A 24121-nucleotide genomic window follows, 5' to 3' on the forward strand; every position below is an offset into this window, starting at 1 on the left:
GCATATACATTTCCATTTAATGCCTTGTAGATGACAAACAATATCCTGATGCAAATGCTTTCTTAATGTTTTTATTTCATCAAGTTTATGGAGATAGAAATAAGATTATCAAAAGAACTATCTCAGTAAATATTCTGTAGTCGGAGCTTCATGTTGTAGGAATTATTTAGCCCATAACATTAGAAAAACTTCTTTAATTATACCTCAGAATCATATTTTCCAGTTATTACCTCATCATTTTTATTGTCACATACTTTCCCTCTGCATTGCAGTGGCATAGTTCAGTTTTTATAAACCAAGACGTATGGATGTTTTATTCACATTTTAAAGGGATAGAGAGGTAATATAAACCAGTATTAATTTGTAATTTTCATGTAGACTGTTTTATATTTCTTGAAATCTAAAACCATTAGTAGTTTTGTGGAAAACTTGTGGAAAACTCTATGGGATATGGCACGACTGCTAGGTCTATAACATTATGCTGTAGGATGTCAGTTCATGGCATAGAAATGCGGCCAAGGAAAATTGGCATTAAAACAAATATATGCATATCAAATCTAATTTTCTAGTTGATTTAATGTTTGAGTGTGTTCCCTGAAAGAGAAAAAATGGCCCCATTTCACTAATAAAATTCCCAGACCTTAAAATTTCACATATTTAAAGAAAATTAAATCATACAGCAAAAATAATAGCAAAACTTCAAGTATTTTTAGAAGAGTTAATAAGAAGTGAGAGGCTTGAAGTTTGGTGTAAATGTGTTCCAACTCCTCTATATTTTCCATGACATCCAAATGTTGCCTTCTTTTTTTTAACTGAAGTATTGTCGATTTACAGTGTTGTGTTAATTTCTGCTGTACAGCAAAGTGATTCAGTTACACATATGTATACATTTTATAATATTCTTTTCCATTATGGTTTATCACAGGATATTGAATATAGTTCTCTGTGCTATACATATACAGTAGGACCTTGCTGTCAAATGTTGCTTTCTTAAAGACTTCTCTTCTTCATAAGTTCATTTAGCTTTCTAGAGGGAATGTTAATGAATAGATTTATTATATTGTTGTACAGGCTTTATATTAGCAGTGTGAAAATATTTCCTTTTCTAATCAGTTTTATCTCCTTATCAGAAATTAAATTCTAGCCATTTTTTGGAATTTTAAAATTCTAACAGTTTCTTTTCTAAAAGTAGTTAAATACATCCAGGAATTAATTTCATACAGACAAGAGAAGATAATTCACCTAAATTATACTACATTGGTCAGCCCCTACCCTTTTTTCTTTTCTTGTGTATGTTTCAGTTCAAATTCAGTCATTTTTCAACTGACTTCCTTGTAAATTTCTTGAATAATAACAGGAAATAATTATACCTTAGTTTCCTACAGTTATCTAGCCTTATCCTGACTGATCATAATACTGAAAAGGTAAAAATAAAACCTCTCTCAAGTTAAAGTTTATTTTTAATTTCAACCTGAAAGTTTAGCTTTCTTAATAAATATACTTATCTAAAATAAGTCTTGAACTAAAATAAGTCTTGAACTTCTGGCCTAGAGACAGTGAAGGTTGAAATGGACACCAAAGCATTCTAGAATTTTTTTAGTACCATTTTAATTTACATTCAAACAAGTGAGAAACACCATGAGCCTTTATGTATTGCAGAGCTACGGATTATTTTACTGTTGATATGAAAACCAGCTGGGAAGCTGAGGGACTTTCTCATATTGAACAAATTTGAATTTATACTGTCAGAGGTTCTGATTTTCCTTTGAGTTTCCAAAGTCAGGTATAGTCAGGCTATGGATTAAGCTTCTAGTATTCTTTGTCTTTACAACAATAAATTGGTATGCACCTATCTAAATTATTTTCAGAATTTTATAAAATGCTTGTTTTAGAACAGAGTTTATATGAGAGCACGGTATTCAAAAGTTGTATACAAACATCAGAAGCTATGAGTTAATAAGAGTCTACCATGTCTGATAGACCAAATTAAATTTGGGAGGGAGGAGGAACAAGCTAGCCAGTTAAGGAATGAGGGCAGTACTTATGGATCCGAGTATAGGAAAGGAACCAAAAACTTAGTGTAAGGAAAAGCAGATAGCCTGAGATCATTATCTGTGTGTTTCACATGTAGGCACTAGCTCAGTCTCTTGTAATTTCACATTAAGCCCATTCTCTTTGAAGAATGGAAATCAGTGTCTAATGATATGACGGCAAAAGAAAATTTCATAGTGCCCAGGAAGTGGTTGCTGCTTTTAACTGGTATTTGTGTCATTTAAAAAATGCTTTGTTAGTGGACATGATTGTGAAGGCTATTGACGCCTTAATCCTTGCCAGACATCATGCCTTTTGTTGGGTTGTGCAGTGTGCCATCACCGTTCAACAAGACGTTTATATAGTGTGGTTCTCTCTAACGGTGCGAAACTGTTGTTAAAATAAGGATAAATTTAATATTCGAACAAGGAAGATATATCCTTGTGGAATTTTAGCTAAAGCATTTATTTGAAGCCTATATTTAAAAACATAATTTCAGTTTTTTTACTTCTTTTATATGTATATATTTTTCTTTTTACCAAATTTGAGAAGCCTCACAGTTTCTTTTGGTTTCTGTTTGTTGTTTTGTTTTTAGCAGATGGCCCATACCTTCAAATATTAGAGCAACCTAAACAGGTAAGAAGATGAAAGGGGTGGGACTTTCTCTTCAATTGTTAGATCCATAAGTCTAATATTAATATCTCAAGCACCAAATAAAATAATAAATGAATTTTACAAAGGAAGTACCTTATCTAGAAGATCAGCAACCTGACAAATTATGTGACAACTTTATTCATCCACTTTACATTTCTCTTAGTCATTCTTCACACTGTCCTGAGCCTCAGTATGTAGTTCTATAAAACTTAATTAGAGATCCTTGATATCCCATGATCTGTACTAACTTTGCTTACCAGCCACTCCTAGGAGAGGCATAGGTTATCTCCACTCATTTTCATTTATAAGGGAACACACATGCATGCAGTTCATGTACGCTGAGTTACGTCCATCAACATGTCCCTGCACATGCAGTACTTCTTAGCCTTCCTCCTTCCTTTGGAGCTCCAGCCTTCTCTGTTCTGTCTTTGAAACATGTAACCTAAGGTACTAAAGGTACCAGTAGGGTGTAGAGAAAGTATTAGAATGGACAGTTGGGTTCTCTTCTCTCTGGTGTTAGCTTTGGACTCAGTCTCTTTGGAGTCAGGAGAGGAGCATTTTCTTTTATCAGGCTCTTCCTCTTACTACTAGATTCTATAGAGGATACCTGGGAATTGAAGCGGCCTCCTCACCATGCCCCCATGGGTAAATATTTATTAGAAGTTTTATGGGACCAGTGCTATCAAAGAGGAGGGAAGAGAATCTCTAATATTTGCCTGTAGGAGATTTCAGTCATTGAGGGATGGAAATAATGGTATAGTCTTCTGCAAAATGAGGACAAAGTTGGTAAATCTCCAAATGGATGTGCTTATTATCACATCTTTGTGAGACTGAGGATGAGTGTACCTGCTCTCTTGAGTTATATCATCCAGTACCTTTCCTAAATGTTTTTAGTAGCTCAGGCAAGTAAGTGTAACACTTAACAAATGTTAACTAAGTCAAGAACTTAAATAAAGCATCCGTTGTGGTTACTCTAATCGTGGCCTTATATATGTGTTTGGATTTTGGTCAAGATATAAAGGATGTAAATATCTTAACTATGACCGAATAGACTATCCTTACGAGGTTGAACTTGGGTTAACATTTTTGGTGTGGCGACAGGAATGCCATGTGAGACTTGAGGCCGTTGTTTTAGTCGCTTGCAGGTGGCACACCCTGACCCCACAGGCTGCTGACATGACTTTTACCTCCGTGTCTGATTCCATAGTGGTGAGTTCCCACAGGAGGCCACTGATTCTCTCAAAGACCCTCCCAGTGGAAGGTTATCCCTTAACATTCTAGGCAGTGGTCTGGCCTCCTGGAAAATTTTCTGAGTAGTCTGTGAAACTGAGAAATGAACTAAACTTTATTTGCATACTAGGTAAAATGTGTTTTTCAAATATCCATTTTCATAAGCATAGCACTACAATAAGAATTTTTAAATGCAGTTTCTTACTATGGGTCCAGTAGTCATAAGGAAAAATTGATACTTACGATTTATTTGAAGGGTGGGTTACATAGGTCCAAAATTCAAATTTTAATTTGCTGTTTGTGGATGTGTAAAAGCTCATCTTGAGTAAATCAGTGTGTTTGCTTACCAAACTGATAATATTTTGATGTCTGACTCCAGTGAAAGTAAGAAGATTGTATTTAAGTCAGACCTTCTGACCGGATGGTTATAGCCTTGCCTTTGAGGTTGATGACTCATTTTAAGCAAATGGAGTTACTGAGATGAATGGCTGTGGATTGGCAAACCTTTAATCTCAAAAATTTAGAATCTGAAATGCATCCAGACTATGCATTTGAAGACATCCTAGCTTCCTTAAAAACAAAAAACAAACAAAAAAAACCAGTAATAAATTTCTATCCTCAAGTTAGAAATTCCTTTGCATGGAAGTTTAGATACTTTTATCCAACCATGAATAATGTCTATTGTTTTTTAAATGATAAGCAAGCTATTAAGACATGTCTCTTTACTCATATTCTATTTGAAACCACTCCCAGTAAGATATAAAAGTGTCCTGAAGGAATTTTGTGATTAAAGATAATGAATTAGTTTATTAAGTTTTAAAAATAAAATCTAGAAAAATGTTCTTTTGTCTTTGGGGTCTCTGCCACAATTTTCCCCAGCTCTGACAGAGATGAGTCACAGCGTAGACTACTAATCTTTAGCGTATCCAGTTCTGTTGCATATTATTAAGTGCTAATTATCTAATATTATTTAAAAACTGAACTTGTATTTAAATTGATTACCAGTCAGGTAAATCCTTATTTTATGGCTAGCCAATTCTGGAGGCTGTTACACACACTGTTGCTTTTTCAGGCTTTTAGAAATTTCATTTAATTATTAAAAATAAGTCAATAGCCTTTGTCTATAAAAGGTATAGGTCTGAATTTGTAACTTTTTTTTAGTTTGAATTTTGTGAGAAGCAAAACAGAGGATAATTGCCTCCAAATGACTAACCTCAGAAAGCTTCCCAGGTGTTTAGGTTTGGGATCTCCTGAGGAGCCATTTGCAAGAGTTGTTTTAGGTGCCACTTTGATGAGTTGATCATACACCCCAGACCCATGTGTGACTTGAAGCGGTTTCCCCGACAAAGGAATTTACTTCAGGCCTTATTCGTCCCATTAAATATGCTTTAGACTGATCCTCTTTGGAAATTAGAAAATTCTCACAGAATTTAGAAACAATTTCAGGTGCTTTCATTAGTTCAGGGTACCTGGACCTCTCAGACTGCTTTTCAAGACCCTGTGAGGCATAGTGAAATGTAGTGCAGTCTAAGGAGGGCAGAAATTTTACGTTGGTCCGTGAGCTCAAAGCTGTCAAAACCTTCGTGTTTGCTGGGCTCCACTGTCCAGTGTGCAAGGGAGAAAGCCCTCACCACCAAGTAGTGGGTGTTCGGAGCTTCTGATGCCTAGGGATCTAGTAGTGTTTATATGAAGTCAGCCCCACAATAAGATAAATGAAAGGTGAGGATGTTCCTTAAAGTGTATTAACATATTCTTTTCACTAAAGGGTAAATTTGAAAGTAGGAAAACCATCCGGTCAAGTGACTGTATAATCAAAACTACTAACACTACCACAGATTGTTTGACATCATTATAAAGTTGAGTCTTTCAGGGAAAATGTTGAAATCTCCCTTAATATGATGATGAGAGCCATTCTCATAAGTGCTCTTGTTTTATTCTTTGTATACAAATATGCACAGTTACAATTGTTAGCTTTGTAAATCATAAAATGTTAGAACTGGAATAGATCTTGAGTATGGTCTAGTCTAACCTTATTTGTATAGATAAAAAAACATAGAACTTAGGTGTTTATCAGCCCACATAGTAAAGGCTTCTAGCTAATTCTTAATTGATTTACTATGTCTATAAAATTCTTGAGTTAATATATAAAGGGACTATCTAGTTTTGGATTTATTCAAGTCAGTTAACATGTCCAGCTGGAGCTGATAATAGCGATAATCTTAAAACTCTTCTCTTCTGAGCTGTTGAGAGTTGCTGACCAGATGTGAGGTCTAGCGTAGGGTGTGCTCTGCAACGCTGATGCGATATATTTAACAAGACATTTCTGTATGCCCTCCTGGACCAGCTGTCTTCGGAGTTGATAAAGGAATTCCTTCAAGTAAGAGTCAGAGAAGCTTAACTTTGAGTCATATGGCCAATTTCAGAGCTTGGCAACAGCAATTCGAGATGAGGAAGCTCTGATGCAAACAAGCTGTAGCACGTTGAGTCCAAGGCTTAAACTCTGCAGCAGGTTACTGTCCACATAGCACAGCAGGAGAGGTGCCGCAGGGCCAGGGACCTGGCTTTTAAGCCACAGCTCAGTTTACAAATATCAGTTACCATCAATGTTCGTAATAAGGTTATGGGAAAAGTGGTTCTCATATACAGTCTTTCACAGTTTATGTTTTTCCTTTAATACACCAAGCATTTGAAATTTGTATAATTTTGTCCCTATAATTTTTAGTAAGTATTTCTCAAACTTGTTCACCTTGTGTTTACCTGTGCAGAGAGGATTTCGTTTCCGTTATGTGTGTGAAGGCCCCTCCCATGGCGGACTCCCTGGTGCATCTAGTGAAAAGAACAAGAAGTCCTATCCTCAGGTCAAAGTAAGTTCGTGGTATCTTTCCATGTGAATTCTGGAAGATTTGATGTCCTAGGAGCAAAAGAAAGGAACCCTTTAATATAACTACCATTTGCCTCTGTGCCTAAGCTGAAGTATTCACATGATTATTATAATATTTAAATAGAAATGTCTCTTAGCAATAGAGGTGACAGATTTTAAAACTCTGTTAATATTTCCATTTAGTACAAATTGTCTCACCATTAACTAACAGAACTTTTATTATTTCTTGATAATCTTAAAGGGTTTTTTAGTTGTATACTTCCTAAAACTTTAATAAGTCTTTGAGAGAGTGCTTGATTTCAGCTCTTTGGAGTTTTAGTGAAAAACAAAACTCAGTTGAAAAACAAAACTTCAGCTCATGAATTCAGATCCAGACTCTGTTACTAGCTGTGTGCCTTTGCCTGGGTTATCCAGCACTACTAAACCTCAGTACCTGAATGTGCCAAATGCAGACATGTTAATGGTCTCTACTTCATAAAGTCTCTAGAGATTGAATAAGAAAACGTATCTAAGTGGTCCACAGAGAGCCTGGCAGTACCATAGGGCCTCTGCTTGAGCAACTGCGCGTCCACATGTGGTGGTCCTTGAATGTAGTACTTCATGACATGCCGTGGTGGGCTTGGCCGAGCCTTTTCTATACCTTCAGGTTCTTTTTCTCTCTTTTTATTTAATTGGGAATATCTTCCGCTGAGGTAATTTGAGTTCTTTATTTTCATAATGTGATGTCTTGTTTCATAGACTGATTGCTAACAGTTTTGCCGATAAACCAGTCCATAATTGCACCTTCATAATTTATAAACATTTTCATTTGTTCAGTGATTCAAGGCTTTGGCAAAGGTTATCAACTCAGTTCCCACTAAGGTGTGAGTGCCCCTTAGGATATAACATTCTTTTGGCCTCAGTCTTCTTATTGATTTGTTGTTGTGAGTAGGTGAAGGACAGCAAGACAGACCTCCAGTGAAATCGTGATGTCAAGGAAATTTGTCTTTGGTTTTCAGCCTTGCACTTTATTCCCTCCCTCTCCTCATATCCCACTTCTAGGTCCAGCCCTTTCTATTTTCTTATCCCTGATCTAAACCAAAATCCTGTGATTCTTTACCTCTTGAGAATATTATGTAGTATTGGTCCTACCAATTGTATTAGCATTTTAAGTCTCCTGTCCGAGCTCTCCTGTGGAATGAAAGATGTTTTTCCTGTTCAGGGTCATTAGGCAGGGTAAATAGGATGTGTTTAGCCCCAGTCGTATGGTCTCAAGTCCTTTAGAATCTGCATGAGGAAAGAGGAGCAGCAATAAAACAAGGGAATTAGCATTTATTAAGCACCAAAGGTTTGCCAAGTGCTTTACATACATTATCTCTTCTATCCTCAAACAACCCTGTTAGGTAGAAAGTGTAAAGCCTGTGAGGAGACTGAGGTTCTTAGAGAGGAGCCTTGCTGTCCTCAAAGGACCCGTGGCTCATTATCCTACAGCAGGCTCTTGCTTGTTGAACTCTCCTATGGAACGTGTTGTGCATTTGGGGTGCTGGGGGCCGGGACCCCCAGGGGGCAGGACACAGGAGGACAATGGTGAGATAAGGCGCAGAGAATTACAACTCTGGACAACGTGGGAGAGGCGCTCAGGGGTAAAGGGTACTCAGATACTAGGGAGTCAGATCCAGCACTTATCTTTTTAACACCTGTGTCTGTGTGTCCTATATATAAATATTGTGTGTGTCTATACGTGTGTACCCATAATAAGGATAATTGAAAGATACATGTTATCTGCATTGACACTGATTGTAATTACTGAAGAATTAGCATTAAGAGAAAAACTGGGAGTGTTTTTCTAGACTGTCTCTGTACAAAAAAATATAAATTACAGTATTTTCAAGAACTGCTTACTCCTGTTGCTCCAGTCTTTTGTGGCTAAGTGACAGTTCTTGATACTAAACACTACGTGGCATTAGCTTTGTTATAAATTTGTTACCTAATAAAAAAACTATATATCCATTTATGCTCAGTCTTCATACATCCTCCTCATGTAGTGGTTGCTGCCGCACATTTACAAAATAGAAATAAAACAACCTAAAGGACATTAGATGTTCTTCTCAAGTCATAGTTTCTGTATCAAGGCGTTTAATACTTAGTGGGAAATCTAGGTATATAAACAACTAATAAGAAAGGAAGTCAAAATATAAACGTGTAAGATTAGTTGTTATTGAACTTCGGCTACAGCTTCACTATTTCACCCAATTATATTTTTATTCACTAATTCAACATGTATTTATTAAGCATTTAATCCAGTTGTAAGAAAATGAAGAATAGTTTAGAGAGTGTATTACAGACTGTCATTGTTCTCTTAGCCCGTCATCATTCACTCAGGGTTTAAATGACTCTGCTCTTTGTAATGGTTAAAGGAAGTAATTTTGTTTATCTTTGAAGCTCTTCATCAGAAGGATGGGGAGGAGGGAAAGAGTCAATCATGGGGCAGTTTTCCCGGAGCTCTTCCATTATCACTTTTAATATATAGTCTTTTTCACAGAGGATAGTTGAGGGTGACCTTTTGGTTTACAAATGGATTTTTAAATCTCTCTTGCCTGTAAAATTTAGGCAGAGGAAGGAATCGCTCTCAGTGTGTATCTTTATCAGGAGGATCTTCACAACTGTACACGTCTCCGGCAGTAGTTCAGTAAGCGCGCGCTACTTGTGAGGCTGCAAGACAGGCGGTGGGACAGATACAACTAGCCAGGGATTTGGGTGAGAAAACTTTATACTTTGGAGGGTTTTCCAGTTCATTGTAGGATACTTAGCAGCATCCCTAACTTATACCCACTAGATGCAGTAGCATCCTTACAGTTGTGACAACCAGAATGTGTCTCCAGACATTCCCCTATGTCCTGGCGGGGCAAAAGCACCCTGCTCGAGAACCACTGATCTAGGTGCAGGGTCTAATCAACCTTAACCTTTCTCCTTTGCACACTTTTCTGCTATATAAAGCTGTAGTGCATAGGTTATATAGAATTGCCTGAGTATATTATTTTGCAAACGTGTGTACTTTTCCTGCTTATTAGATACTTATTTTCGAGTTGATGATCATGGCGACTCTATAATTTCTTATAGAATCTCTGAGTTAGTGTACCTGGATATTAAGGAGAAAGATAGAAAAGAGAAGAAAAAACATAGCCTAAACATTCCATATTCTATAATAACTGCATACCTAGAAGTTAACATAGGAGTTCCGTTGGTTCTCCGTTATAAACTGTTACAGAAGAGAAAGTGAAAGTGGAGATGGATTCAGTCAAGGCTGTAAACCTGCATAGCCACTGGGTATGAGCAACAAAGGCATCTGTGGAGTGGTCCTCGTTCTCCCTTACAGTAGAGGGAGGTGTAATAGCCAGTGCCCCACTCTCTCACTGAATTCCATTTCCACAGGAACCTCCGAGGGAGAGCATTTACATTTACTGGAAGGAAATGATATTTCTGAAATTTACGTATGCTCCATATTTATTAAAGTACATTTGTTCAGGCTTAAGAGTAAAATGTTCCAGGCTCTGTCTTTTCCTCACCTACAGCCTCTTACCCTCCTCTCCCTCCTCCGGCCTCACTCTTTCTCTCCTGCCTCTGGGAGAGCGCACCACGCCCCGGAGCGGCCCCTGGAAGGCTAGTGGTTCAGCATGCGCTTGGTCACACACAGGCAGCAGCAAAGGGTTGAGGGCCAGCCCCAAAGCTGTAGGGGCTGGCTGTGGTTTGGGGGCTGCAGACCTCTAGCTGGGCTTTATAGAGCTTGTAAACATACAATCCTGCTTGGGTTTCTCTTGCTGATTGTCCAAATGTGATACCTCAAGTTAAATCTTTTTTTTTTTTTTTTTTTTTGCGGTACACGGGCCTGTCACTGCCGTGGCCTCTCCTGTTGCAGAGTACAGGCTCCGGACACGCAGGCCCAGCGGCCATGGCCCATGGGCCCAGCCGCTCCGCGGCATGTGGGATTTTCCCGGACCGGGGCATGAACCCGTGTCCCCTGCATCGGCAGGCGGACTCTCAACCACTGTGCCACCAGGGAAGCCCGAGTTAAATCGTTTTAAAACCAACTCTAAGAGCCTACCCCAGTTCTCCTTTTGCTATTGGAATTTTGTCCTCTGCTTAATACCCTATTTCTGATAAGCTGGATGTAGGCTAGGCTTAGACACACTCTTACAATATTGAGATTATTTCTAGAATTAGGACTGCTGAACCATCTGGTGTTCTGCATGTTTCTTTCATGTCAAAGAATCCATTAGCTTTAACGGGTCTTGGCATGGAAGCTTCACATTCTTTTTAAAAAATTGTTTTAATTATAAAATGTTTCATGTGTACGGGACATTTAAAAATTGACGTAAAGAACACCATATACCACCACCTGATTTAACAGGTACAGTCATCCCTCAGTATCCTGGGGGATTGTTTCTGGGATCCCCACAGATACCAAAATTCATGGATGCTCAAGTCCCTTGTATAAAATGGGACAGTCTTTGCATATAACCTTTACACAATCCTTCTGTATACTTTAAATCATCTCCAGATTACCTTTAACACCTAGTACAATATAAATGCCATATAAATAGTTGTTGGTGCACAGCAAATTTAAGTTTTACTTTTTGGAACTTTCTGGAATTGAAAAAATACATTTTCCATCTGTGGTTGGTTGAATCACCGATGTGGAACCTGAGGATACAGAGGGGCAACTGTATCAGCATTTTACCATATTTGCTTCTGATCTCTTTCTAAAATAAAAGATACAACTAAAGCCCACCCATTGTTCACTTTTTTCTTCCTCTTCATAGGTAAACCACTGCTCTGAATTTTCAATCTCTGATATATTTAATATTTTTACTATACAAGTATGATTCCATGAATACTGGCATCTTCAAGAAAATTAATTTTTACTGGCTTCAACTCAAATTTTCTATTACACATGATGGCTTTTTTTCAGGGCAAATAAGAGTTAAAATTGGGCTAAAACACTTGGAGATTAGCGTTCACTTTGATTCTGTTGATTCCTCTTTATCGTCTAGATAAAATTTCTTCATTCCTAATGTGGAGTTTTTTCTGAGTCCTACAGGAAAAAATAATAATATTCAGAAATCTAGGGCAGGTAAATACGTAGCCTAACTCTTACATCTTGCCCTTTTTAAAGAAAAGCTTTCCTGTTGTTCAGCATTTAATAATCTATTATACTGTCCTACAAAGTTTCCCTTTAAAGCTTCCTCAGTTCTAATTTCATCGTGGATCTCCTAATGGGAGAGGCTGGCAGAAAAGCACAAGTACCTTCCTCGAGGCGAAGCTTGTCCCTGCCTGTTTTTGACTCAGTAAGGAGTGCCAGGGAAGGCTCATTTCCCTCTTTCCCGAAAGTTAATCACGAGATTTTTATATTAGTCAAACTACCTTCCTCTTCACAGAGGTGGAAAGGTGCCCAAGAGGAACAGCCCCATGTGGCTTTAGAAACCCTCACCGATTCTCTTCCAGAGTGGCCAGAAAGCACGCATCCTCAGCTGCTGTGACATCCTCCTGCGTGGCCCACTCCGTGCCAACCAGAAAGCTGTCAGTGACCTTGACTCTAAAATACAAATAGCTGACCAGTTGGTATTCTTATTTTCTCTTTAGTTATAAATACCAAATGCAATGGACTACAACTTGAAACACAGCTGATGTAGTGTAACTATTTTTAATTAGATGTTTTCTGAAAGCTGATTCTCACATATGTTTTCTTTCCTTAGTGTTTTATATTGAACAGAAGGTATGTGTTGAAATGTTTGGGTCAACAACAGCTTTTTTATTGTCCCTACCCCCCACAATTGGGTTGTTTTTTTTCTTTCTTAAGTCTCCACTCTTGGTGCCTTCTCACTTAAAAATCCTAAATGTTAAGTTTCTGTCAAGGTCAAATAAAGACTGGCTGATCTGCTGTGGCATTTAGGGATATCACATATCCTTGTGTAATCTCCCTTTCCTTTGTATGGACTTGTCTGGTTTGGGAGGTTTGCCATTTTAAGGATCTAGTTATAATACTAGTTTTGAATAATTTAATCTGACTCAATTAACTAAAAACAGGGAAGAAGATCACCAATAATCAATTAGGCATGCACATGAAACCTACTTCATAGCATTTAAAAAATTTTTTATCAACACCCCTGAGCTGTTCACAATTTGCGTATGTTAAAAAGGGAAAATAACCACATCCCCAAAATCCAGAGCTCTGCGCTATGTTGAAGAGAAGGGCTTTGTAACCTGGATCCCTTTTACCGGTTTCAGAGGGATTTTGGACTTCTAAATTTATATGCAGAATTTTATGTGTATGTATATACATATTTCTGGGGGGATAAGTATAACTTTTCATCGGATTTTCAAAGGGAAGGACTCAAACATGTTTAAGCACCAGTGCTGCAGAGTACATGTCACTTTAGCTTTCTAACAGCAGCTGATTTAAAAACTGCTAATAAAAAGCAGCTAATAAAAAAAGATATATAAAATGTCTTAAATTTTTTTATCTTTGTAATTTTTATATTTCCATTTTTCCATTTTTTAAAAATCCATTTTCAGTGAGTTGAAATAATTAAGGCTGCTCAACACAAGGCCCAGGAAAACCTCCCTTCACTTTGGGTGTAGGGTGGAAACGTGAGGAGACTTAGTATCAACAGCCCAAAAAGGCAAATAGGCTTCACGGCATTTTCTTCCTTGCTCTTCCATAGGGATGCTGATTAAATATGAAGTTAACCATTAGTAGTTGAAGCCAAAAGAGAGAGAATTTATTTAACATATGTTCATTGGGTACTATGTGTCAGGTCCTGCTCTTGGCAAGCAGACAAAACCCCTTTCCTTGTGTAACCGCAATCTAGACTTCTAGATATTTTTCTTTCACGTAGTTCAGAAGTTTTTCATTTGGCTCCTAGAACAAAATATTACCCTGTAGAATGTTTTTAAAAACAGCCCTCTAAATTTACTGTATGTATTCATAGTCTGCATTATGAACTAGAGAAAGCTACTCATGAGAGGAGACTTCTAGCATGGATCATAGCTGTGAAATGTAACCCTTAGAAATTATTAGGAGAACTATAGCCTTCTTGAATTTACAGATTGTCTGAATTTTAAGCTTCATTTTTGTCCATCCTGACTTGGCGACCTTCCTCTGTTGGCTATTCCCATTTTTCTTCCATCTGTTTTTCCTTAAATACGTGATTGTTCCTGGGACTATTATTTAATCAGAAGCAAATCTCTGATGGCTTCTTCTAACCCCAGTGGTCTCAGTTTGAAGATTATATAGCCTTTCCTCATTCCATTCAGGAATTCGGGTCTCATAAAGTCACATACTGGTTATTCTTCTTGATAAGGTAATAATATACAGGAGAACTGATTGCAGACGCATGCAGCAGCGAGCGGTAGCTGGAAGCAAGATCTTAGTTCCCGGACCAGAAGTCCTAACCACTAGACCACAGGGGCCAGTGGCTAGGGCCTGGATCCCTACTTCTTGCCTGCCTTGTCAGGAAGGAATTCAGGCAAGGAGGCAGAAGGTAAAGAGAAAAGTAAAAAGTTTGTTGGGAGAACAAAGTACATGCAGAAAGACGCACGGGCGAACTCAGAGAGAGAGAGTCATGCTTTTGGGAAGTTTAAATTCTTTATAAAAGGGCAGTTTCCTGGGTCTTTGTCTTCCTTCTGGCCAGTCATCTTGTTTTGTCCCCCCTGGCTGATTTGTCTCCGGACCCTCCCCTTAGGTGCCCACGCACCTCTCAGCCAAGATGGATCGCGACGTGAAGGTATCTGGGAGAAGCGAGAGTCACCATGGCCTGGAGTTGTCCCCTGACTTTTGACCCCCAAGGAGCCTTTCTGCATATGTGTAGTGTCTCCCTTGCCCCAGGGAGGGGGGAAGCAGTGATCCCCTGATCCTTTACTCAAACAAGGTTTTGCCCCTCTCTGTTCCTGCCATGACTGTTATCCTATTTACCCTGTCTCTGTCATTGCTTCCATCTCGGAGAGCAAACAGGAGGCTGACTGTAAATGCCTAACCTGGAGCCCACCTACCTCCTGTCTCAGGAAGGGCAAACAGGAGGCTAGTTTTAAGTGTCTGGCCTGAAGCCCACTTTTTTTCTGCCTCAGTAGTACGGCCTCCAAAGGTGTAACACCTCCTCCACAGGCAAGCTGTTTTTCCACTTGTCAGCAGATCTAGAGCTGAGGCTGTAAACCACCCTGCAGTCTCAGTCTCCTCTCCCCACCCTCCAGGTAGATTCCAGACCAGAATCCTCTAGTCTCCATTCACCTCTCTGAACGCTCATGAAGGTGGACTGGAAGGTGCAAGCAGACTTTCCCAGACAATGCCTCTCACCTTTAGGTCCCCATCCACCCAGGAGGACAGTTACAAGGATGGCTTGCTGTGCTTATTTACATCATCTCATTTAGTCATCGCAGCCCACTGAAATAGGTTCTATGATCCTCATTTGATAAATGAGGAAACCGAAGTCCAGAGAAGTTAAGAAGCTTACCCTGGGTCTCACACTCTTTCAGGGATGGAGCCCACGGTTTCAGTTCAGGCCGTGTGATTTAAGAGTGCACACTCTTAACCACCATGGGATACTGTTAAATTATTGTAACATTAAGGGTCTGTCTCTACTTTGAGGGTTCTTTAAATCGATGGTTCTCAACCACGGATGTGCATCAGAATCACCCAAGAATATTTTAACTGCAGAGGTGCCAGGGGCCCACTCCACACATGCTAAATCACAGTGGGTCTTTTAGTATGATAATTCTTTGATAATTTCTAAGGACTCGTGTCATGTAATGGCAAGATATAACAGGAGAATGAGTAGGTATGTCATGGTGTAACCACGGAATAGAATATTATGCTACTGTTTAATTCTGAAGACTGTACAGCATGGAAAATGCTTATGACCTAATGTTAAGAAAAAAAGCAGGATTTCAAATTTAAAATCTAATCACTGAAGTGATTTAACTCAGTGAATGAGTTAAAATCAAGATTAGAGACAGAAGAATTACCAAATTTAAAAATAGATCTGAAGTAATATCCTGGAATGTAGCACAGAGAGAAGGAAAACTTGAAAGAAAGGGTGAGATACAGGTTACAAGAGAAAGAGTAACAGGGCTCGATATTGAAGTCCTGGAAGGAGATAATAAAGCTACAGATTTCTGGTTCTACTCGTAGAGGTTCGAGTCTAGGGTGAGGTCCAGGTGGCTTGTGGACCACACTTTTAGATTTTAAAACATTGGCTCCGAAGGCAGTTAGTTCATGGCTGAAATGATGTTGATTCCTAGCTTTGCCACTTACTGGCAGTGTTATTTAACTTGGTCAAGGCTCAGTTTCTTCATTTGTAAAGTTGAGATAAATAATACCTCCTGCTTCATAGGATATAAGTTGAGTTGTTCAGTGCATGGCACACAGTAAGCACTTAAAAATGGTAGTTGCTTCTATTTTTATATTCCAAAATACACTAATTTGAGTATTGAATGGCAGTTTTATTGATTGGTTTATGGAATCATGGAGCTACACAAAAGCTTCACCAGTCTACTAATTTATTTTCGGCACAACTTCACTAATTAGTACTGCTTCCACTCTATTTACGCCATGTCCTTCCTTCTATCTGGGGTTATTAAGGTAGGAGATGGAAAACATGCCATGTCTAAAGCTTACTGTTAGGGCTTCCCTGGTGGCGCAGTGATTGAGAGTCCGCCTGCTGATGCAGGGGACACAGGTTCGTGCCCCGGTCCGGGAGGATCCCACATGCCGCGGAGCAGCTGGGCCCGTGAGCCATGGCCGCTGAGCCTGCACGTCCAGAGCCTGTGCTCCGCAACGGGAGAGGCCACAGCAGTGAGAGGCCCGCGTACGGCAAAAAAGAAAAAAAAATAAAAACGCTTTCTTATAAAATCTTATAGGTAGCAAGAGGCCAGAAAGGAATCTATTAAATTCTTTTTCAACTCCTTAACTGTGTTCCCTTAGGCATTATGCATATGATAATTTGCACAAGCGTTGTATTACTTTCCTAGGGCTGCCATAACAAATTACCACAAATCAGGTGGTTTAAAGCAACAGAAATGTACTCTCTCACAGCCCTGGAAGCTAGAAGTCCAAAATCAAGGTGTCAGCAGGGCTATGCTCCCTCTGAAGGCTCTAGGGAAGAATCCTTCCTTGCCTCTTCCTAGCTTCTGGGGGTTGCTGGCCGTCCCTGACATTCTTTGGCTCGTAGCCGTGCCACTCCACTTTCTGCCTCTGTCTTCCAAAGACTGTCTTCCCTCTGCCTTTCTGTGTCTAAATCTCCCTTTCTCTTATAAAGACACCAGTCATTGGGTTTAGGGCCCATCATAATCCAGTCTGACTTCATCTTAATTAATTACATCTGCAAAGACCCCATTTCCAGGTAAGACCACATTCTGAGGTTCTGGGTAGACATGAATTTTGGGGGGACAGTATTCAACCCATTACAATTGTATTATGGTATTAAGCTTACAAACCAGTGGTTCTGAAAGTCTGTGACAGTGACCATTTTAGCCCCATTATGCGCTGGGAAAGATATTTACACATATCCATGGCATCTCTTATATATCATTATTATATACTTAGGGAATAGTAGAAAATCTTTCAGGTTGGAAAGTTTGCCAATATTTTGAATAATTTATTTCATAAAGTAATTCCTGTGACATTTCTCCATTGAGTAGATGGTGGGCCTTAAATACAGTGGTGTGCCACTGTAAATTGCACCATCTCAAGTAAAATCTAGCTTTTACTTTCAAGTATGGTATTTTGCTCACTAAACCACAGCCCTAGTTAACTTCTATAGGACAGATGTCTCCACTTGAGCAACTTAGTGGGTTTACTCAGATCCTGCTAAGTCCCTTACATGAAGCAGTTTCTTGGTAGTAGATGTTCAGCACCTGGAATAATATGTAGTATTGGGTTGGCCAGAAAGTTCATGGTATAGTAGGTAGCCAGTAATTATTTGTACAATGGTCAACGTGCAGGAGATGCTAGAATTATCTTCCCTGAATGAGCACCAGTACTCTCATGATGTAGCTAAAGAAGAGACCGATAACATGACATAATAGTAATAGGTCATTACTGGAAAAAGAGAGTCTCCAGCACGCCGTCCCAGCTCCCGTCCCCCTGCTGCTCCGTCTTGTTCTCGCATCTCACCAGCCTTCTTTTCCTTCTCCTCCCCTGCTCACCTGACTACGAATCAGGTGACCCAAGTCCTAGTCAGTGAGTTGGGACACTATTACTTAGACCCTAGGTATGTCACCAAACTTTTCCAGGTTGAAAGAGGCTTTTTCTGCCTCAGTTTCTCTCTCTGTTGGAATCTTTCCATGTCAAGTGAGAGAAAAACCAACTAAAACTAAGCAAAAGATGGGAACTTATTTGATTAAAAAGCTGAAAAGTCCAAAGGAAAAGCTAGCTAGCTTCGAACTCCACTGGATTCAGAGCTGACACTATCATTTGGCTTCTCTCTGCCTCTCAGCTCTGACTTCTCTTACGTAGGCTCCCGTCTTCAGCTCCGGAAGGTGGCCCCTGCAGCAGCCTCAGGCTCACTCTGTTAGGGCACCAAGTCCTGCAGCAGCAAGTCTGCTTTCCTGGAAGCTGAAACCGGTTAAAGGGGTCGCACATTGAGGGTTCTGGGCCCTCAGTGGTCTGTGTTGTTTCACAGCCCGTTCCTGGAGGTGTAACACTGGGGACAGGGAATGGAAGACAAAGTGATTACGTTAACAGCCATTCCCAGGCTCCACTCCTGGAGCTGGTAGTGGGGTTAGCTGCACCTCAAACATGTAGACGGAATGGGGGAGGTGGATCGCCAAGCGAAAAATATGAGTACTGGTAAAATTCAGAGAGGGAGCAAAAATAACAAATATCCATGAATTTCTCTGCCCATGAGCAAATTAAGACTTCTCAATCCCCTTCATTACTGAAATTGTGTGATCTTGTGTACTCCCTCGTTAGAGAATTAGCCTGTGTGCCATTCCCATTGTTTTATTTTTTAAGTAAGAACTAGTTTTTTATTTATTTAAAAGTGTGACAGAGAAATTCAGAGAAATGCAAATAATACAAAGACATATATAGTGAAAAGTACATTTCCCTTCTAAGATCCCCCTCCTCCCCAGAGAGAAGCACTGTTATGAATGTGTATGTTTATGTGTATAAGCACATGTGTATCCAAATACATATAAACTATAGAGCATATGCATTTATACACACACACATATTCTGTTAATCTATAAAACACTCTGCCCCTTGCCTTTTTCACTGAATGAACTTAATGAACTTTCCTCAGCAGCTTATAGACCTCTAGGGAAGTGATACAGCAAAATAATTAGTAGCAGACTGTAGAGCACATTACCCTGGGTTCAAATCCATCCCTGCTCCTTATTGGTTGTTTAACCTTGAACCAGTTGGTTAACCTCTCTGCATCTGTAAAAGGGGAAGAAAAACAGTCCCTACCTCCCAGAGTTGTTGGGAAGATTCAAATGAGTCAGTCTATGTCAAGAGCAGTGCCCAGCACATGGCAAGTGCTCTGAGAATGTCAGCTTTGGGTATCTACCTTATTCTTTGTAAGACATTTCATTGATCATATGCAGCTTCTCACTGCTGCTTTTTGTACACATACCATCTTTCGTAGCCTCTGAATCCAGCTACTTTCCTTTGTTTTGTCAAAGACAAGCTTAAAAAGCCTACCCTGATAATCCTATTTGATCCTTAATGACAAAATGTATTTTGTCATTAAGTTGCCTTTTAATAGCCATGAAGTTTTTTTTTCTATAAATGTTCTTTATGAATTGTGGGGATGTTTTATCCTGAATTTATTTTTAGCTCTTTGGAATGTCATTTCAGCTCCTTGTCACAGAATTTATTTCCTGTGTAGTTTTCTGACATATTTATCAGGGTAATAACTCCTTCAGAAAGTCTGCCCTGATTTGCCCTCATTTCTCCAGCCGAGTAAGTTGACCTCTGAGTGTCCCTCCTTAATAGGCCCATGCTATCTTTGCCTGCGTTTATTACTGTTCCTCGTGTTATTTCAGTTACTCACTTACGTGCCTGTCTCCCCGTCTCTAGACTTTGTTTCTTGAGGACAGGCACCATGTCTTGCTCTTCATGATATTCTTCTGCTGGGAGATGTACAAAAAATATTTGCTGAATTAAACTGAATTCTTTTTCATTCTTTGGGCACTCGATTGTTGCTCACCAATTAGAAGCTTAACTAGAAATGGAAACTTAAATAGAAAGTTAGCTTGTTGAGTTAAAAAGGGTTTAGTTAAAACTTGACCCAGAAGAGTTTCTCTTTCTCCATTTCCTCCCTCTTAGAGCTTTATGTACCATAGATACCCTGATGGCTCCAAATTCTTTTCTCTAGCCTAGACTTCTACTCTGAAATCTAGGCTCCAGGCTTAGCCGCTTGATTGATGTCATTTGGTTGTCTGGTAGATTTAACAAACTGAATTCCGAATCTTCCCTACCAGTCTGCTCCTCCTAATATCTTCCCTTTCTCAGGAAATGACAGCTTCATCCTTCCAGCTCAGGCCAGAAACCTTGGAGTTATCCTGAACTCCTCTCTTTCTCTCACACCCCACATCTGAACCATTGGGTCATCCTATTGGCTGTACCTTCAAAACTTATCCAGAATCTGGTCACTTGTCACCACTGCTGCCACCCTGGTACATGCCACCATCCTTAACATCTTTTTCCAATGGTTTTAGCTTCCATGGATGATTCTGTCCTGAATCAATTATTATCAGTAGTTGATGATTATAAATTTGTGATTTTCTGTTTCTGTTACTCCTTTTATTTTTGTTAGTTGAAATTCTCTGTCTAAAAAAAAAACACACCACTCTCTGTTCTTCACATTCCTTTAAAAACTTTTTTTAATATCACTAGGTACTCATGGATTTTTTTGTTATTCAGTTTCTTATAAGCCATTTCTGTCATTATTTATTTTGATGCTAAAATTGTCCAAGTATTGGCCAGTAGGAGTCTTTCGTGCTAGCTCCTCTGTCTTTTTGACCTGTCCCCACTAGATTTTAAATACTTTCTTATTTCTGAAATAATATGATACTTAGGTTCACCCTATAGTTTCCCTATCCCAGTCCTGTAATCATCCATCTCTCCAAGAAGCCCTGGTTCCTTGTATTGGAGAAATTGCTTCTGGTCTCTTTCACTAGGCAGAGCTATAAACTTGATTTTTTTTTTCTAATCTTGAATTCATACTGATACCTCTAATTCCAGTCCAGTGTCACAGGCTTCTTCCTTCCTTCCCTTGTTCCGTATTTGTGTTGCCCTTCTCCAGTAATGAAAACCCTAGTTGCCAATGATACCAGCATACTTACTCATTTTTCTCAGTCCTTTGGTACATACAGAATAGTTTCACCAATATCAATACTAGCTACGAACTTACCAAATATAGTTCCAAATTTCTTTGCAGTTCTTCTGACCTTCAGATATATTCAAGAGAGGGTATTCAGTCAGAGTAATGTGTTCAAAAATTTTTAGAATAAATTTTTTCCTTCCATTAGAAATACAGTCAAATTTTTTATTTGTATTCAGTTTCAGGGATTTCCCATCCTTATTGATTTAATTATAGTTTTTGAATATCAGTGTCAGTCTCATAATATTTCATTTATATGATATTAACTAGACCTTTTAGAAGTTGTTATAAAGTCGAGTTATTTTATTACTTTTTTTAACATCTTTGTTGGAGTATAATTGCTTTACAGTGGTGTGTTAGTTTCTGCTTTATAACAAAGTGAATCAGTCATACATATACATATGTTCCCATATCCCCTCCCTCTTTTGTCTCCCTCCCACCCTCCATATCCCACCCCTCTGGGTGGTCACAAAGCGCCGAGCTGATCTCCCTGTGCCATGCGGCTGCTTCCCACTAGCTAGCTATTTTATGTTTGGTAGTGTATATATGTCCATGCCACTCTCTCACTTTGTCACAGCTTACCCTTCCCCCTCCCCGTATCCTCAAGTCCATTCTCTAGTAGGTCTGTGTCTTTATTCCCGTCTTAGCCCTAGGTTCTTCATGACCCTTTTTTTTTTCCTTAGATTCCATATATATGTGTTAGCATATGGTGTTTGTTTTTCTCTTTCTGACTTACTTCACTCTGTAGGACAGACTCTAGGTCCATCCACCTCACTACAAATAACTCAATTTCATTTCTTTTTATGGCTGAGTAATATTCCATTGTATATATGTGCCACATCTTCTTTATCCATTCATCCGATGATGGACACTTAGGTTGCTTCCATGTCCTGGCTATTGTAAATAGTACTGCAATGAACATTGTGGTACATGACTCTTTTTGAATTATGGTTTTCTCAGGGAAGGAATCAGTCAGAGCCTTGATTTCAGTTGTGTTCTGGATTGTTAGTTCAGAAACCTGAATCCATCTAAGCCTAGAACATTCCATTTGTAGATTTCAGAGCCTTCTTGGCCTTCCTCCTTTTCTCACGTTTATGTAGCGCATGTCTATCTAGCGCACACCACACGCCAGGCACGGTTCTGAGCTCTGTGGTCACACGTGTGAATGTGATCATCTCTGCCCCCAGGGTTATATGGAACAGCCAGGAAACAGTATATACAGGTACATACAGGATGATAATATGGGTATTACCCAGGATTTCCTAGAGGAACGCCTCTTCAAAGGATGCTCTGCAGTGTGTGTAGGACTGGGCGGGGGGCTGGGGGATGCATCCTTACTTTGAGATCACCTCTTGGCTAGGTAGTCCCAGCCTCCTCTATTTTTGACAGAATGCTCATGGCATTTGAAAGGTACATTTTCAAACCAGAGACTAGAGAGCTGGGTATCCATTTCAGGCACCTTAGTAAGAACAAATCACACCAAACACACGTCACTGTCTTCTTTGGCAGGGTTTCTAGGATTGTGGAATACTGAGATGTTGGAGATCTCTGGTTTGATACTTCAGGGGTTAACAGTATTTCTCATGCTGGTGATGTCAACCTGGAGAGAGATTTCCAGCCCCAGGGATCTTTCCCCAACTACTTCAATATATTTTATCAGTGTCTTCAATGGAGGCTGTATCCCATTTGCAATGACATAAAGTGATAGATAACAAATAATTTAAGTTGAAGTTAATTTTGAAAAGCTGGGACAAAGGGCTAAATTCTTTTTTTAATGTAAAATTTGTTTATTACTTTTGGGTTTTAAAATTCAGAAATATACTTCAACATCCATATCTTCATCAGAACCAAGGGCTAAATTCTTAAGCGATGATATTTAAAAGAGTTGAATGCATCCAGAAAACAAAATACTACAAGTACAGGGTAGGAGGGATATGCATGCAAAGAGCTCTAGAAGTTTTAGTTAGTAATGGACTCAACATTAGCCAACAATGTGATGTGCCAACCAAACAGGTAATTCCACACTGGGCTCCCTTTATAGAAGTAGTATATAAGAGCAGATGGCGGTCTCACTCTCACACCAGGAAAACTGTGTACAGTGCTGGGCACCCTGTTTGTAGAGAAATAGAAACTTGAGTGTGTTCAAACCAGAATAGTGACAGAACTCGAACCTTCCTCAAAGGGTCATTGAGCATGAGAATATTTATAGCCTGGAGAATTTGGTTGTCTTCAAATATTTGGATGGCTGTCATAGGAAAGAAGGGTGAGGTGTGTCCTGCCGTCAAAAGAAGATGAAACAAAAAGCACTGAGTGGAAGCCCCAGGAGGCAGCGGTTTCAGTTGTCACTGAGAGTCAGAGCTGCCTAAGGATGGAATGTATAGCCTCAGGATGAAGTTCATTGTCACTGGACTGGTTCAAAAAATAAACTGGAAGACTGCAGGGCAGGGAAGGTAACTTGTGTTAAGATCCTTTGCGATAAGTAAATTCTTTTTTTTTTTTTAATGCCATTAAAAAGATTTTTTACTTAGTAAGTTGTTACCTTCATAATAAGGGAAAATCAAGATTTGGTTATAGGGCAGTTATAATTTCCTGGCAAATTCCTAAAACTAATAGAAATTAATAGCTTGCAGAACATTTTATCCAAGCATCAAAGTGTATGATTTATTTCTAATACTTTGTTTTAGTCTGTATAGCCTGAACAATACAAAGTTATCACATTGTAGGGTTTTTTTGCAGGTTTAAAGTACTACTGTTTTTCCAGATTACTGGCTGATGTTATCCTAGACCATGTTAGAAATTTTGGTGTTTCTCCCTTCCTCCTTTTGCTTACATAATAGTATGTAGATGGTACAATATGTTGGTTAACCTCAGTCTGACACTTAGATCATGTTTTCTCTTTTGCCCTATCAGTGTCTGGGATGTAAATTAACCAGTAAAGTGGCAACAAGAAATCAGACAAAGAAAA

At 39.1% G+C, this 24121-nt stretch overlaps 1 protein-coding gene across 6 annotated transcripts in view; it reads left to right on the forward strand.

The window, feature by feature from the left end:
- Nucleotides 1–24121, forward strand: part of NFKB1 (nuclear factor kappa B subunit 1) — a 133714-nt gene that overhangs the window by 38760 nt on the left and 70833 nt on the right. For 5 of the 6 annotated variants that reach the window (XM_060115480.1, XM_060115489.1, XM_060115508.1 and 2 more), the window contains 2 exons: nucleotides 2627–2667; nucleotides 6681–6779. In XM_060115480.1, coding sequence (XP_059971463.1) covers nucleotides 2627–2667; nucleotides 6681–6779 — 140 coding nt within the window. The remainder of the gene's footprint in view (nucleotides 1–2626; nucleotides 2668–6680; nucleotides 6780–24121) is intronic. The other variant, XM_060115498.1, reaches the window with a different exon arrangement.

This window comes from Mesoplodon densirostris, chromosome 1, assembly GCF_025265405.1.
Source record: "Mesoplodon densirostris isolate mMesDen1 chromosome 1, mMesDen1 primary haplotype, whole genome shotgun sequence".
NCBI classification, from domain to species: Eukaryota; Metazoa; Chordata; class Mammalia; order Artiodactyla; family Ziphiidae; genus Mesoplodon; species Mesoplodon densirostris.